Source organism: Chlorocebus sabaeus, chromosome 5 (genome assembly GCF_047675955.1).
Source record: "Chlorocebus sabaeus isolate Y175 chromosome 5, mChlSab1.0.hap1, whole genome shotgun sequence".
NCBI lineage: Eukaryota > Metazoa > Chordata > Mammalia > Primates > Cercopithecidae > Chlorocebus > Chlorocebus sabaeus.
The window spans coordinates 69,051,650-69,066,112 of NC_132908.1; the positions used below are offsets into that span (position 1 = coordinate 69,051,650).

At 41.9% G+C, this 14,463-nt stretch overlaps 1 protein-coding gene across 2 annotated transcripts in view; it reads left to right on the plus strand.

Annotated features, from left to right (window-relative positions):
- PMFBP1 (polyamine modulated factor 1 binding protein 1) overlaps positions 1-14,463 on the plus strand; it is an 83,068-nt gene that overhangs the window by 36,246 nt on the left and 32,359 nt on the right. For both annotated transcript variants that reach the window (XM_073015534.1, XM_073015533.1), the window contains exons 6-7: positions 894-1,046; positions 10,982-11,230. In XM_073015534.1, coding sequence (XP_072871635.1) covers positions 894-1,046; positions 10,982-11,230 — 402 coding nt within the window. The remainder of the gene's footprint in view (positions 1-893; positions 1,047-10,981; positions 11,231-14,463) is intronic.

Genomic DNA, 14,463 nt, shown 5'->3' on the forward strand with positions numbered 1-14,463 from the left:
TCTATTTATATCTCAATCACTACTTTCCATCCCCATCTAGCAACAATTAGCTAATTCTTTTCACTCATAATCAAAGACAGAACTTACACCACCAGCCCAGGGATCTCACTTTGTTCCCATTGTGAATGCCTCTAAAGAAAAGCACTTTTGGGAGGCCTAGGTGGGCAGATCACGAGGTCAGGAGATCGTGACCATCCTGGCTAACACGGTGAAACCCCGTCTCTACTGAAAATATAAAAAAATTAGCCGGGAGTGGTGGCGGGTGCCTGTAGTCCCAGATACTTGGGAGGCTGAGGCAGGAGAATGGCGTGAACCCGGGAGGCAGAGCTTGCAGTGAGCAAAGATTGTGCCACTGCACTCCAGCCTGGGTGACAAAGCGAGACTCCGTCTCAAAAAAAAAAGAAAAGCACTGGGTTTATAGGTGAAGGAGATCTTTTGGTAGTCTAGTGGGTAGAAGAGAAAGGTAAGAGACTTCAGAATCCCGTATCAAGCCCATCATGGATTCACTGTACTTGTCTTGACAAGTTCATTTGACATCTCAATATGTTCATCAGTGGCAGAGCCATTAATATTTATAGACAGTCCACTAGGTGCCTAGAATTATTCTAGGCACTGACTTCCTCTTGAAAAACAGGGGAATTGTCTGTGGTGCACCCTCAGCAGTGTGGTGAAGATTAATTAATATAAATCAGTAATTGTCTGAATAATGCAGAGCACTCAGACACCTGGCAATTGGAAACTGTGTAAACGTTACACACGATGAGTAATAACAGCTAACGGTTGATGGACAAATTTCCAGCAAATTTCAAGTCTCTGTCAACCTGTTAAGTGAACGAAAGCAAGCACTTTCTTGATAGCTTATAATTGATGCTTTTGTTTTTCTGGCTGCCTAGGTGGGGGAGAGAGACAGAGAAGTGAGCAGCCTGAACAGCAAGCTGTTAAGCCTGCAAGTTGACATCAAGAATCTGCACGATGTCTGCAAGAGACAGAGGAAGACCTTGCAGGACAATCAGCTCTGCATGGAGGAGGCAATGAACAGCAACCACGTAAGGGACTTGGCAGCGGCCGCTCACCCCTGCTCCCTCAACTTCTGCCTCTCTTCCCTTGGGCGGGGATAATAGAAAGTTCTTCCACTGTTCATTCAAGAGTACTTATTGAGCAAGCAATGAGAGAGAATTAAGAGAATTAAACACGCACACCCCAACACACATACACACGGAAAATGCCATTCCTGCCTTCAGGATTTTTCCATCTATCTCCAAGGTCATGTACATCCTAGGCACAATGTTTTCCTTATCGGGCCTTTCACACCTGTATTTACAACCCGTTGCCCTGAAAATATCAGATCATAGTGATACAAGGGGAGCAGCATCTGCTATGGATCTCGGACAAACTTCTAAGTCAACCATGAAAATAAAAACCATCGCACCTGCTCCAAGGTATCAGTGGCATCAGGGTAGCAGAGGATCTTTGTTGCTGCACCTGTGTCTTACTGCCTGTAAGCTTTTCTTCTGGATGCAGGAACCTGGTAATAGGACAAGCTCAGTTTCTCAAGAGTTAATGCCTCTAGAAGCAACCTTCAAGCAATGTCAGATGAGGAGGTAGTAGATTCCATCTCCCACCTTCCTTTCTCCCTCGTCAGGGGTAACCCAAAGCATGCTGTCTCACAGACTTCCTCAATGCACCTGAGCCCAGTTGCTCACAGTGGTACCTGACTTGATGACACACCTTTTTTTTTAACCCAGTGTTGTTGTTGTTGTTGTTGTTGTTACATGAGTAAGTTCTTTAGCGGTGATTTGTGAGATTTTGGTGCACCCATCACCCAAGCAGTATACACTGAATCCAATTTGTAGTCTTTTATCCCTCACCACCCCCAGCCTTTCCCCAGAGTCCCCAAAGTTCATTGTTTCACTCTTATGCTTTTGCGTCCTCATAGCTTAGCTCCCACTTATAAGTGAAAACATATGATGTTTGGTTTCCCATTCCTGAGTTACTTCACTTAGAATAATAGTCTCCAATTCCATCCAGGTCGCTGCAAATGCCATTAATTCATTCCTTTTTATGGCTGAGTCGTATTCCATTGTATATATACACCACATGCAAAAATATGGAACCAGCCAAATGCCCATCAATCAATGAGTGGACACACCTTTTATCTGCTTCCTTCCCTTCCTTCAGTCTCCCACTCCCCAGCCAGAGTTTACTAAGACCACCTCCCACATCAACTACTACTTGACCCTCAGTTCCTTGTCACAGAGCCTGCTTTCAGGGGTGCCCAAGCCAAGACACTCAGTAGTGCTGATCCTCCGCATGTGTGAACATGCAGACCCCCGGGCATGAGCATCTTTCTTGAGACTGTGATTTTGGACTAATACTTATCTAGAGTCTAGGCTATTCATCAGCTGAGGTAATTTCATTTCAGCCTGAGGTCTGCTTTCTTTGGAAGCTCTAAATCTAAGGTCTTTAAGTCAGTCTCTAAATTTATCCACACAAGCTGGGGAGCCAGCTGGGAGATATTTTCCCACAGCTCTCTAAACACTGGGTTTCCAAGAATTCTTTACTTGTGGTCTTCATTTCCATTTAGTGACTTGAGTTCTTGGTAAACAGAAAGCAGGTCCTGGCTGCACAGACCTGTTGCTGGACACCCAAAGTTAGCCTCTGGGAGGCTGTGAAGCCGCCACCGTGTTCTTCACTGTTGGTGGTCAAGGATCTGGCCTCTTTTCATTGCGTCTGTAAGAGTTCTCCCAGGACTTACCGCCTCACTATTGAAACCACAAACTGTTCCTCTGCAATGCCCTAGAAATACTACCAACAAAGCATTTCTACTTCATCTTCTAAGCATTGCTTTTCTCAGGAAGTCACAAATAGAGAAAAATCCACTGGTTTCCTAAATGGATCTCAGGAAGAAGATTATCATAATTTACTTCTTTCTAAATATTAACATTTTAGGATATTTTCACCATTGCTGTCATGAGTTTACTTATTCCCCCAGTCAGGAAAAGCCATGTGGCTTATAAACGTACCTGGCAACTTGGAAGGAGAAAGGTATTAAATTGCATTTTATTATTCTAATTGCCCAGAAGAAGGTCTAACAGCTTGAAACAAGCTTTAAAGCGGGCTCTTTTTTCCCCTAGCACTTAGTGCAGAATTTAAATAGCAGACTACGCATACAAATACACAATTAGATGTAGACTTACACTCATCTGCCCAGAAAATCCCTTTAAGATCTGCCTTCCACATGGAAATGTAATATGGGAACAAAAGGGAAACCAGGACTTTCTGAAATTCTGACTACCCTCTAACAAGGAGCTAGGGAAACAAGCAGGAGGTCAGAGTTTACGACCACAATTATGCAAAAAGATTAAAATATTACATTAGATGTTATGTATAACAAAAGGAGTGGCAGGGAAGGGGTGAGTGATATGACCTTGCAAATCAAAACTACGTTATGCTCCCAATCCCAGGAACAGAGCAGGAAATAGGGCAAAGCAAATGGGGTGGCTAAGGTGCAAAATTCATGGGCACAAGTTCTTCAGATGCCAACCTGCATGTGCTCCACCCTGAGACTGAGTGCCTCCTTAAAATTTGCATCTCACTTGCCTCACCGTAGTCCTGGGCCTGCCCAGGAATCAAAAGAGAATCTCAATTAAAGTGAAAGGAGAAAAGAACAACAGAGATATCATATTAAAATGATCAAACCAGAAAGGAAAGGACCTTTTGAGCAATTTTCCCAGGCTCCATTCTCTGATGGTGGCATAGGGTGCATGCCCTGATATTCAGTAGAGCTCAGATTGCCAAACTCATCTTTGAAGTGTACAGAGGACACTATTTTTAGCATAAAACTATATAAGGCGAGTTTGATTCCTGCGGATAAAAGTAATTTGTTGAAGATGTAAAGTTAGTAGAATCTTGATGGGCATTATTACACAGTATCATTTTGAATCATTGGGAATGGAAAAAAAATATTTCACTGAATCTTCTAAATGCAATGTGAAATCCTGGATTGGATATTGGAACAGAGAAAACACATTAGTGGAAAAACTGGTGAAATCCAATAAAGTATAGTTCATAGTAATCTTCCAACATTAATTTCTTAGTTTAGACAAATGTACCCAGTTATTTACGAAGTTTGCCTTAGGGAAAGCTGTATGAAGAACACATGGGAACTCTCTGGGCTACTTTTGCAATTTTTCTGTAAATCAAAAATTATTCTAAAATACTTTTTTTTTAAGTGAATCTCAGGCAAGCAGAAGTCACTAGTGAGAAGAATGTCTACATCAGAAAGATGCGTCTAAAATTCATGTCACTTAAACATACAGTTCTCTGCTCTACTAGTACAAGGAAGTACAAGAAATGTAATTTGTAGAAGACGTAAAAAGTAACAGATAAGTCCGGGTGCGGTGGCTCACGCCTGTAATCCCGGCACTTTGGGAGGCTGAGGCGGGTGGATCACCTGAGGTCAGGAGTTCGAGACCAGGCTGGCCAACATGGCGAAACCCCATCTCTACTAAAAATGCAAAACTTAGCCAGGAGTGGTAGCAGGCGCCTATAGTCCCAGCCACTCGGGAGGCTGAGGCAGGAGAATCGCTTGAATCCAGGGCACAGAGGTTGCAGTGAGCCGAGAGCATGCCACTTCACTCCAGCCTCAGCAACAGAGTGAGACTCCATCTCACAAAAAAAAAAAAAGAAAAAAAAAAAAAAAAAAAAAAGCAGATAAACCTATCCAGTGATATAAGGCTAAACTAGAGTTCAAAGGAAATATCCCACTTACCTCAAAGTTAGGAAAAGAAGTTCATGGCAATGACTGAAAAGTAAGTTAGTCCTCATCTGTGCTAATGGTTGCTGCTGCTACCTCGTGAACAAGGAGAAACTGATTCAAAAGCCAAATAATCCCTCATGCAATTCAGCTGAAAGTTTGCAGACTTCCTATATTGTTCTATGGGCCTCAACACCAAGAATACCTATCACAAATTTAATAGATCATGCTGTATCAAAAGGTCAAATATGAAGCACTTAGAATTTTTCAGCTATACAAATGTATTCTCTGGTTCTGCTGTGGCCCAGACAGTGTTAACTTCTTTTTTCTATTGTGGATTTTAGTCCCCTCCCCAGGAAATTAATTCAGTTTGATGTGCAAGTCTTAAGTTTCTCAATAAAGAAAAAAATCTCCATTAAAAAAAGATAGTGAGACTTTTTGGTTCTTAAATGAAAAAAAAAAAAATCATTAGGGATTCAGTTATCAGAACAATGCCAACCTAGTCAGCGCAAACTAGAACAGGGAACAAATGGTTAAAAAGTATTTTGAAAAGCCAGCTTTAGGCAAATCAGCAGGGCCTGATGACATACTTCGAAGAGTACTTAAGGAATTGGCAGGTGTTATTACATAGCTGCTAGTGATTATTTTTGAGAACTCAAAAGGATAAAGAAAGTCCCTGTAGACTGAAAAAGGGTAAATGAAGTGCTCATCTTTTTAAAAAGGGAAAAAGGACAATCCTGGTAATTATAGACCTGTCAGCTTAACTTCAGTACAAGGAAAATACAGAACTTAACATCAATCAATTAGCATCAACTTGAAAAGCACAAAGTATTGGGTGGAAACCAACGTGACTTTTCAAAAGGCAAATCATGCCAGGCCAATTAATTTCCTTCTGTGATCAAGTGGCCACATAGGCAAGGAAGGAGTAATAGCTATAATCTCTTTGACCACAAGTAGGGCTGAAAGGTTGACTAAATACGGGAACAGGTTCCTATGGACAGCCAGCAGTCCCCATCTTTTCAAGCAGCTGAGACCTGGATAGAAATCCAGCTGAGAAACCTGGTAGACCAGATGGCCTCCAGAATCACATCTCATTCCAGATGGTCATTTTAAGAACTAGTCTCACCTCTGTAAGAACTAGTCTTTCAACATGCTTATTTTCTTCAGATCTCAGTTTAAAAGTCAAAGAAGACTCTATTAAAATATCTGCATCTTCATTAGAAAGAATGTTTAAAGAAAAAAAGACAAAGAAGCAATAGGAAATAAGTTGGTGTCTTTGTGATACTGCTCTTCAGCACATTTGTAAGTGAAGTGTAGGCTTAATCCATAGTGTGTCATTTTCTATTCCTTTAGAATTTAGAAAAATAAACTTTTGAATGCATAAGGATAAATAAGTAGAAATTTAATAGGTCTCAAGTAAGTCTAGGCATTTCTCCAAGTCTTTGAAATTTGATTCCTCTAAACCCATTGATATCTATAGTGTGCAAATGTTTAAAATTCCTATCCAAAGAACTCTAGTTTCTCTGCAGATAGAAGCAGTCCTTGGATCTTTATAACCAGGCAAATTAGGTTGGGTGCTATATTTGTCCTGTACTGGAAGAGTTGCATGAACTTTCATCATCTGGCTAGCCCATCATGTTTCCTCAGACCAAAATTAAACCCAGAAGATTCAAGATGACCTCTGGGGAAAATAAAGCATTGACATCTCACCAGTATCCATGCCAGACTGCTAAGCTTTATACACAACATTTAGGAAAGATGTTTATTTCCCACAGGAAGCTTTAAGGCCAGAGAGCAATTCTAAACACACCTAGGTATAGATGGGTGTACCAGGTACCAGAGGGGAAGCCCTAAAGAGAGAGAGAGTTTGACTTCTTTTAAAAGAAGAGCATTTCTCTCATTCTTCTGGGCAGTGAAGAAAAAATAGGGATGTGGAAGGAAAGAGAAGCAAAGAATGAATATACAACAGGAGACCACGGTTAGTTTTCAGCAGGGTTATACACACTCAGCAGTGGACAGATGCTTAATAAAAAGCAAAATAAAAAGGATTTTGGTAAAATCTGACAAAGGTTTTTTTGGAGACAGTATCTTGCTCTGTTGCCCAGGCTGGAGTGCAGTGGTGTGATCGTAGCTCACTGAAGCCTCGAACTCCAGAGCTCAAGTGATTCTTTCGCCTCAGCCTCTCAAGTAGCTGGGACTACAGGCACGTGCCAACATGCCTGGCTAATTTTTTTATTTTTATTTTTTGTAGTAATGGGGGTCTCGCTATGTTGCTCAGGCTGGTCTTGAACTCCTCATCTCAAGCCATCCACCCACTTTGGCCTCCCAAAGTGCTGGGATTATAGGGGTGAGCCACCATGCCTGGCCTGATAAGAATTTTATTGGATATATACTAAAATAAGCCCTTCTGAATTAACCTTACCCCAGATGTTCACTCCTTCGCATTAATTCTGTCCATGTTAAGTACTTATTTGTGATCATGTTTTTTCCAGGTAGCTCCCCACCCTGTTAACTTACTATATAAGCAGGAGGACTCAGGCTCTTCAGAAGCCCCTGTATCCATGCATGTGCACGTACACACAGACATGAGCACACCACACACGCTACTCCCGACTCTGTTCTCTCCACACCTCATTCACAGATGAGTTGTGAGACTAGCACTGTTCTTATCTTGAAAAGAATGAAAGCCCTAAACAACAACATTTAATATAAATGCTGGCAATTATAGCTACACAAAGTAAATACAAAATTTAGCTTTGTTCAGCTTAGAAAAGAGGTCTCATCAACTTTCCCCTAGTCACATATACTGGATTCAGGCCAAGCATTCAGTGTGTCTCTGCCTAGGATTTCTTTTGCCTAGTGACCATAGTGGGTCCATTTTCTCTGTCTGTCTTCTTAATTCTGAGGCACTTAGGATGAGACACTTCCACTAGAGCTTGGAAAGCATCATTCAGATTGTACTGACACAATCAGCTATCATCTTTCTGGTTCTGGACTGGGTTGAGCCTCCTTTACCTTCTCTGTGCTGCCGCCACCACTCTCAGTAGAGGTTTTTTGTCTTTCAGGTTCCAGCTCTTACTGAATTAATCTCATTAAAATTCCATCTCCCCAGTTACTCAGACCAAAACCCTGGCATCATCTGTTATGGATGACCATCATGTCCCATCATCCAACCTGTAACCCAGCAGCAAATCCTGTGTCCTGTCATTTCAAGATACATCTAGAACCCAACCACTTCTCCCACCCTCCATTGCCATCATCCTTTGTCTGGATTATTGCAGTAGCCTCGTACCTGGTCTTTCTGCTTCTGTCTTTGCCTGCCTAGAGTTGATTACCGATAAACAGCCATTGTGTCCTTCATAAAAGCTCAGGGAGATCATGCTGCTCCTCTGCTCAGTACCCTCCAAAGGTCTTTCATCTCCCTGAAAGAAGGTAAAGTCTCGAGAATGGCTATACAGTCCTAAAGACCTCACCTTCTTTTCCTATCTCATTCCATCAGGTACAGCTTTCCCCCTTACTGTCTCTGCTCCAGCCAGAAAAAAAAGTGGCTGCAACCCCTGGGGCTCCTCAAATATCACCAGGCATGCCTCCACTTCCAGGGCCATCTCTCCCTAGAGCATTCCAGATGCCTTCTTTTGCCTCCTTCAAGTTTTGGGTTAAATGTAGCTTCTCAATTTGGTCCTCCATGCAAACATTTAATTCAAAAATATAACCTCCTCCATCCTGGCTTTCCTCATCTTCCTCCCATTTCACTCTTCCCTATTGCATTTTGTCCTTCTAATACACTACATATATACTTGCTTAGTTTTCTCTCTCCCCATTTTAGATGCAAACTCCACAAAGTTGGGATTTGTCTGTTTTATATAATGCTATATCCCCATTACCTAGTGTAGTTCTTGATATAGTAGGTGTACCACATTATTTGCTGAGCACATTAATTAAATGAAAATATCATACCCACACAAAGGCTAGTATGGTTAATGTTCATAGCAGCAGTATTCATAATTGCCAAAAACTTAAATAACCCAAATATCCATCAACTGGTGAACAGATAAACCAAATGAGACAGAGTCTCACTCTGTCACCCAGGCTGGAGTGCAGTGGCGTGATCTCAGCTCACTGCAAGCTCCGCCTCCCAGGTTCACGCTATTCTCCTGCCTCAGCCTCCTGAGTAGCTGGAACTACAGGTGCCCACCACCACGCCCAGCTAAATTTTTTTGTATTTTTAGCAGGGACGGGGTTTCACTGTGTTAGCCAGGATGTTCTCAATCTCCTGACCTCGTGATCCACCTGCCTCGGCCTCCCAAAGTGCTCGGATTACAGGCATGAGCCACCGCACCCAGCCTCAAATACTGATTCTTGCTGCAACCTGGACAAACCTCAAAAATATTACGCAGCCAGGCACAGTGACTCACACCTGTAATCCCAGCACTTTGGGAGGTCAAGGCGGGCAGATCACATGAGCTTAGGAGTTTGAGACCATCCTGACCAGCGTGGCAAAACCCCATCTCTACTAAAAATACAAAAATTAGCTGGGTGTGGTGGTGCATGCCTGTAATTCCAGCTACTCGGGAGACTGAGGCATGAGAATCGCTTGAACCAGGGAGGTGGAGGTTGCAGCGAGCCAAGATCACACCACTACACTCCAGCCCAGGTGACAGAGACTCTGTCTCAAAATAAAAAATAAAAAATATATATATATGCTAAATTAAAGAAGCCAAAAAATGACATATTATACAATTCCATGTGTGAAACATCTAGAAAAGGCAGAAAATCCATAGAGGCAGAAAGCAGATTTGTGGTTGCCTGGAGCTGGAGGAAGGAGCAGGAGTGACTGAAAATGGGCATGAGGAAATTTGGGGGGTTGATAGAAATGTTCTAAAACTGGATTGTAATGATGGTCACACAATTCTAAAGTTTATTACAAGTCATTGAATTGCACACTTAACAATGGTTGCATTTCATGATATGCAAAGTATACCTCAATAAATCTGTTTTCAAAAAGTTAGTTTAAAAATTGGAAAGCCACTGTATTAGAAGTACTCTGTTAATGAGGCCAACGCCACAGGCTCAAACCCTTGGAAGCCAATGAGATTGCTTGGACTCTATTTTCATTTCTTTCGTTCAATACATAGGTATGTATGAATCTATAATCTAGGCCCTATAAGAGCAGACATGGCCCTGCCCTCCAGGAGTTTATAACCTAATTAGAAGTTAAAATGCACAGAAATAATTACAGACAGAATACAGAATACCACATTAAGGACATGCCAGCAAAGTCTGTGGTACTGGTGCAAAGACAACTTTGCAGGGAAAAAACAGGAAGGAGAGCAGGATTTAAACAGGATCTTAAAGAATGAGTAGGAGGAGAATAAGCAGGGTTAGATGCTAAGGACTGCCCACAGGCTACCCTCTTTATCCACCTTTTCCTCACATATCATTGTCATAAGGGATGCTGGAAAGTATAGGAAATATAGAAGCATCAGCAACACAGGGATGTGTCCTACCAGCAGAATACCTGGTACAACCTAGGTGCTTAGCCTGTGTCTGTTGAGTGAATGAATGAATGAAGAATGAATGAATGAAAATGTAGGATAAGACTAGCAGCATTTCAGGTAGATTGTGGATTAGCAAGAAGAGATCACACACACACACAGACACACAGAGTCAGCATCTACAAGGTCACATCTTCCTTCAGGAGAAGGAGACAGAGTCAGTGCCCAGATGTACCTGAACAATATCTCTGGCTCTCATTTTTCAGCATTTCAAAATCCCCAAGAACTCACCATTGACTCTTTGCAATGCTCCTTTACCCAGGTGTTTTTAATACCAAGTTTAGTCCAAGAACCATGGCCAGAAATCCATTTCCTTCCAAGTCACTAGTGTTATCTTTATATGGGAAGGCAACACCTGAGCATATTATTACACATATCTCTCTAGGTCCTTTATGTGTATATTTTTTTTCTTCTGACCTAAATAATAAGATTTTGGTGGATAAGAACCATTTTTTTTTCTTCTATTGAATTCATCTTACTGAGTGGGAATACTAAGTGATACATTTCCTTGTGAATAGAGTGAAATGTTTAATAAGTTATCTGTAGATGAAGAGATAAAAAGATGAATAGATGGATGTGAATGACTGAACAAATGAAAACAATCCTGGAATGAATATACATCCTGAGTGATGACCTAAAGCCTTTTCTGTATATCCTGTCTCTATTGTAGAACAAGAAGCAAGCACAGGCATTAGCATTCGAGGAGTCACAGATGGAATTTGGGTCCAGTAAACAGTGTCATCTGAGGCAACTCCAGCAACTGAAGAAAAAATTGCTGGCCCTTCAACAAGAACTGGAGTTTCGCACAGAGGAGTTGCAGACTTCTTACTGTTCTCTCCGCCAGTATCAGTCCATCCTAGAAAAGCAGACTTCTGACCTGGTTCTTCTGCACCATCACTGCAAACTGAAAGAAGATGAGGTATAGAAAGATTAACCATGGAAATACCCCCACATTCTTAGCTACCTGCAGAAATCAGACTAAGCCCACTAGAAAGCAGATGTTGGACTTAGGAGAGCTTTGCAACATCTCAAGCAGGTTTTATAAACTTTCCCCTTTAATTCTTGATCTTTTTGAAGCTGAGCAGAAGGAAACTAAACTGAATGGTGTAACTGGGTGAGATCTCCAGTATTCATGCATGTGGAATATGTGGAATGTGTGTGCAGGCGTGTGTGTGTGTGTGTGTGTGTGTGTGTAAGCTCATCTTCTCCATTCTATTACCATTGCAATTTAAATGCAAAAGACTGTAGGCCTCTGAGGGTTATAAAAGAGGTATAAGGTCCATTAAATCCACTATTTTTAGAAAAATAAGGTCTTGATAATATATAAATTCCTGGCACCTGCACACTAGATAAGATAACCAGACGTTGGCGTTGACTGGGAGTCAATCATTGAGAGTACCAGATAATTTTTTCAGACTGGAGTTTTAGATCATATAGACTTCACTTAAGTATATTCAGGGCATTAATTCCCATTCATGGTCCAGGGTGGTATTTTCTAAGCCAAAGAGTAGCATCCCTGCAGAATCCCAGGTAAATTCCAAGGACCCAAAGCTGCAGCACTAAAACCACTTGAGCAGTGATAGCACTAGCTGCAGTAAACCATGGGTTCTAAGTGATGAGACAGACATACTCTTCCATCCTGGGGTTTCCCCTGGCATTTTCTTTCTTTAGATTTAAAGATAAAATTTCAAGGAGTTAGGTTCTATTTGAAGGACAGAGAAGAAAAAAAATTTCAAAGAGTGTTTTGGATGGTGCTCTTGCTTAAGGACTAACTTTAAAGACTTTAGGAGCAACCTTAAAGACCATAAACTTTTTTAAAAGGGAATATTGTCACCTAGTGAAATTTTACTGAAAAGAATTGAGAGTGGGAGGAACAGAGAAAGGTTATTCTAACCCTACAAATATAATCTGTGACTAAGCCTGTGCACACACACGTAGTTTTAAAAAGACAGTGCAAGGCTGTGTCAAAACTTACTGGTTCAGTACAACTTAAACAAAAGGGTTCAGCCTGGATCAAGCGACCCTGAATGAGTTAGGATTCTATTTAGCAGCATATAACAGAAAATGAATAAGCTAGTTTACTTCTGTGTCATATTTAAAAAGGTCAGAGACAGGTGGTCTGTTGCTGTTATGGCAGCTGTATGTGTCATCAGGTCTAAGGGTCTATCCTTGGGTTCCACCATCATCAGCTCAGGGCTTCCATTCTCTAAGTCACCTGAGGTGCCTCATGGAGCTCCAACTGTCACATCCTTTTTTTTTTTTTTTTTTGAGACGAAGTCTCACTCTGTCGCCCAGGCTGAGGTGCATTGGCCCAATCTCGGCTCACTGCAACCTCTGCCTCCCGAGTTCAAGTGACTCTCCTGCCTCAGCCTCCTGAGTAGCTGGGATTACAGGCATGTGCCACCACGCTGGGCTAATTTTTGTATTTTCAGTAAAGATGGGGTTTCACCATGTTGGCCAGGCTGGTCTTGAACTCTTGACCTCGGGTGATCCACCCATCTTGGTCTCCCAAAGTGCTGGGATTACAGGCGTGAGCCACCATACTCGGCCACATCCTTGTTCCAAATAATCCAGATAAATGGGCAGGGGACCAGGTGACAAAGGTGGAAAGGAAAGGCACACTCCCCTCCTTTTAAGGACACTTTCCGGAAGCCACAACACCTTCACTTAAATATCACTGGCCAGAATTAGTCACATGGCAACAGCTACTTTCTAGGAAGCCTAGGAAATGTGGTGTTTTAGGAGGTGCGTTGCTGCCCCCAGTAGAGTCAAGGCTCAATTACTAAGGAAGAGCGGGAGAACAGATATGGGACTCAGCAAACAACAGTCACTGTCAAAGATCCCAAACCGAGAAAGCACTGAGAAAATGATTTTAGACATTCTGCCAAGTTCCCCCAATGTCTTGTTGCACAGCCTCATCAAACTTCTGTCTAAGGTTGGGTTCACTCAACAGCAGACCCTAAAACAAGGCTATAAACACAAGTAACTAATTTCGGAGGTGATTCCTGCAAGCACACGAGCAAGTGAGTCAAAGAAGGACCGGAAGCCCATAAAGAACATTGGTATTGAACAGACTGCTTGCTTGGTCCCTCTGGGGAACTCTGGCAGATAGTGTAGGACATGCCTCAGAGTGAACCCACCAACACACCCCAGTCACTGGTTGAGGGCTGCTCCTGAGGGTGTTAACTCCCCAGCGCTTCTGACCTACCCTGTCTTCCCTCTCTGGTTGAATGGGCTCCCGGTATCAGAGAAGCCCTCAGGCAGAGTTGAATATGCTTGCAGTGGGAATGGGGTTAGCTTGCAAAGAAATAGCAAGTGCCCAGGGGATATGGGCTGGCCACTGATAGCTTCGGTTACGAATATTTGGATATAAAATATTCCTCTCTTCTTCTCCTTACATAGTAGATACCTCACACAAAGTTATCCTTTCCTGAGAAGAATCTCAAATGACAGGCAGCAAGTATAATGAGCTTCAACTAATGGAACATGTTCTATCAGCATTCTGCATTGGATTATTTAAACTAATATAAAGTCATCCTTGATGACTCTTCTGCTGTTAACTCCTTCAACACATCAGATTCAAGTCATATGATTTAGCACACTCAACTACCTACAGCTGTTTATTCATTTTAACTCTTATCTCCCCAAGATTGTGAAAGTTTTAAACTCTTTGAGGGGTGAGCATATGTCTAATATGTATATATCCCTTCTGCCCTTAACACAATGCTCATGAGCTTTCAATAAATATCTGTCTGTTGGTTGACTAATTACTTGATAAGGAAGAAAATAAATCTAAATAAGGATTGTGCAAATCCCAGAGGAACTTTGGGTCACATTCCCCACCTATCTCTTGGGAACTTTGTGGACATCGCCCTGTGTGCGGGAGAAAGTCTACATTTTCTAAGTTCAACTTCTAGAGAATGCCTGGAAAGGAAAAACTACCAGCATTTCAAGCCCTTAAAAAAACAGAGCTATAAAAATTATTTCCTCTTAGTCAACTAGCAAGTATTTACTGAGTTCCTACCACATGCTGGGCAGAATAGGAAATGGATATGGTCCCTGCCTTGAAGGAGCTTACCTCTAACTAGGCCATCTTTTTTTATTTCCAATCATTAATATCTTGACATTACATACTGTAGCTTTTAGATCTGT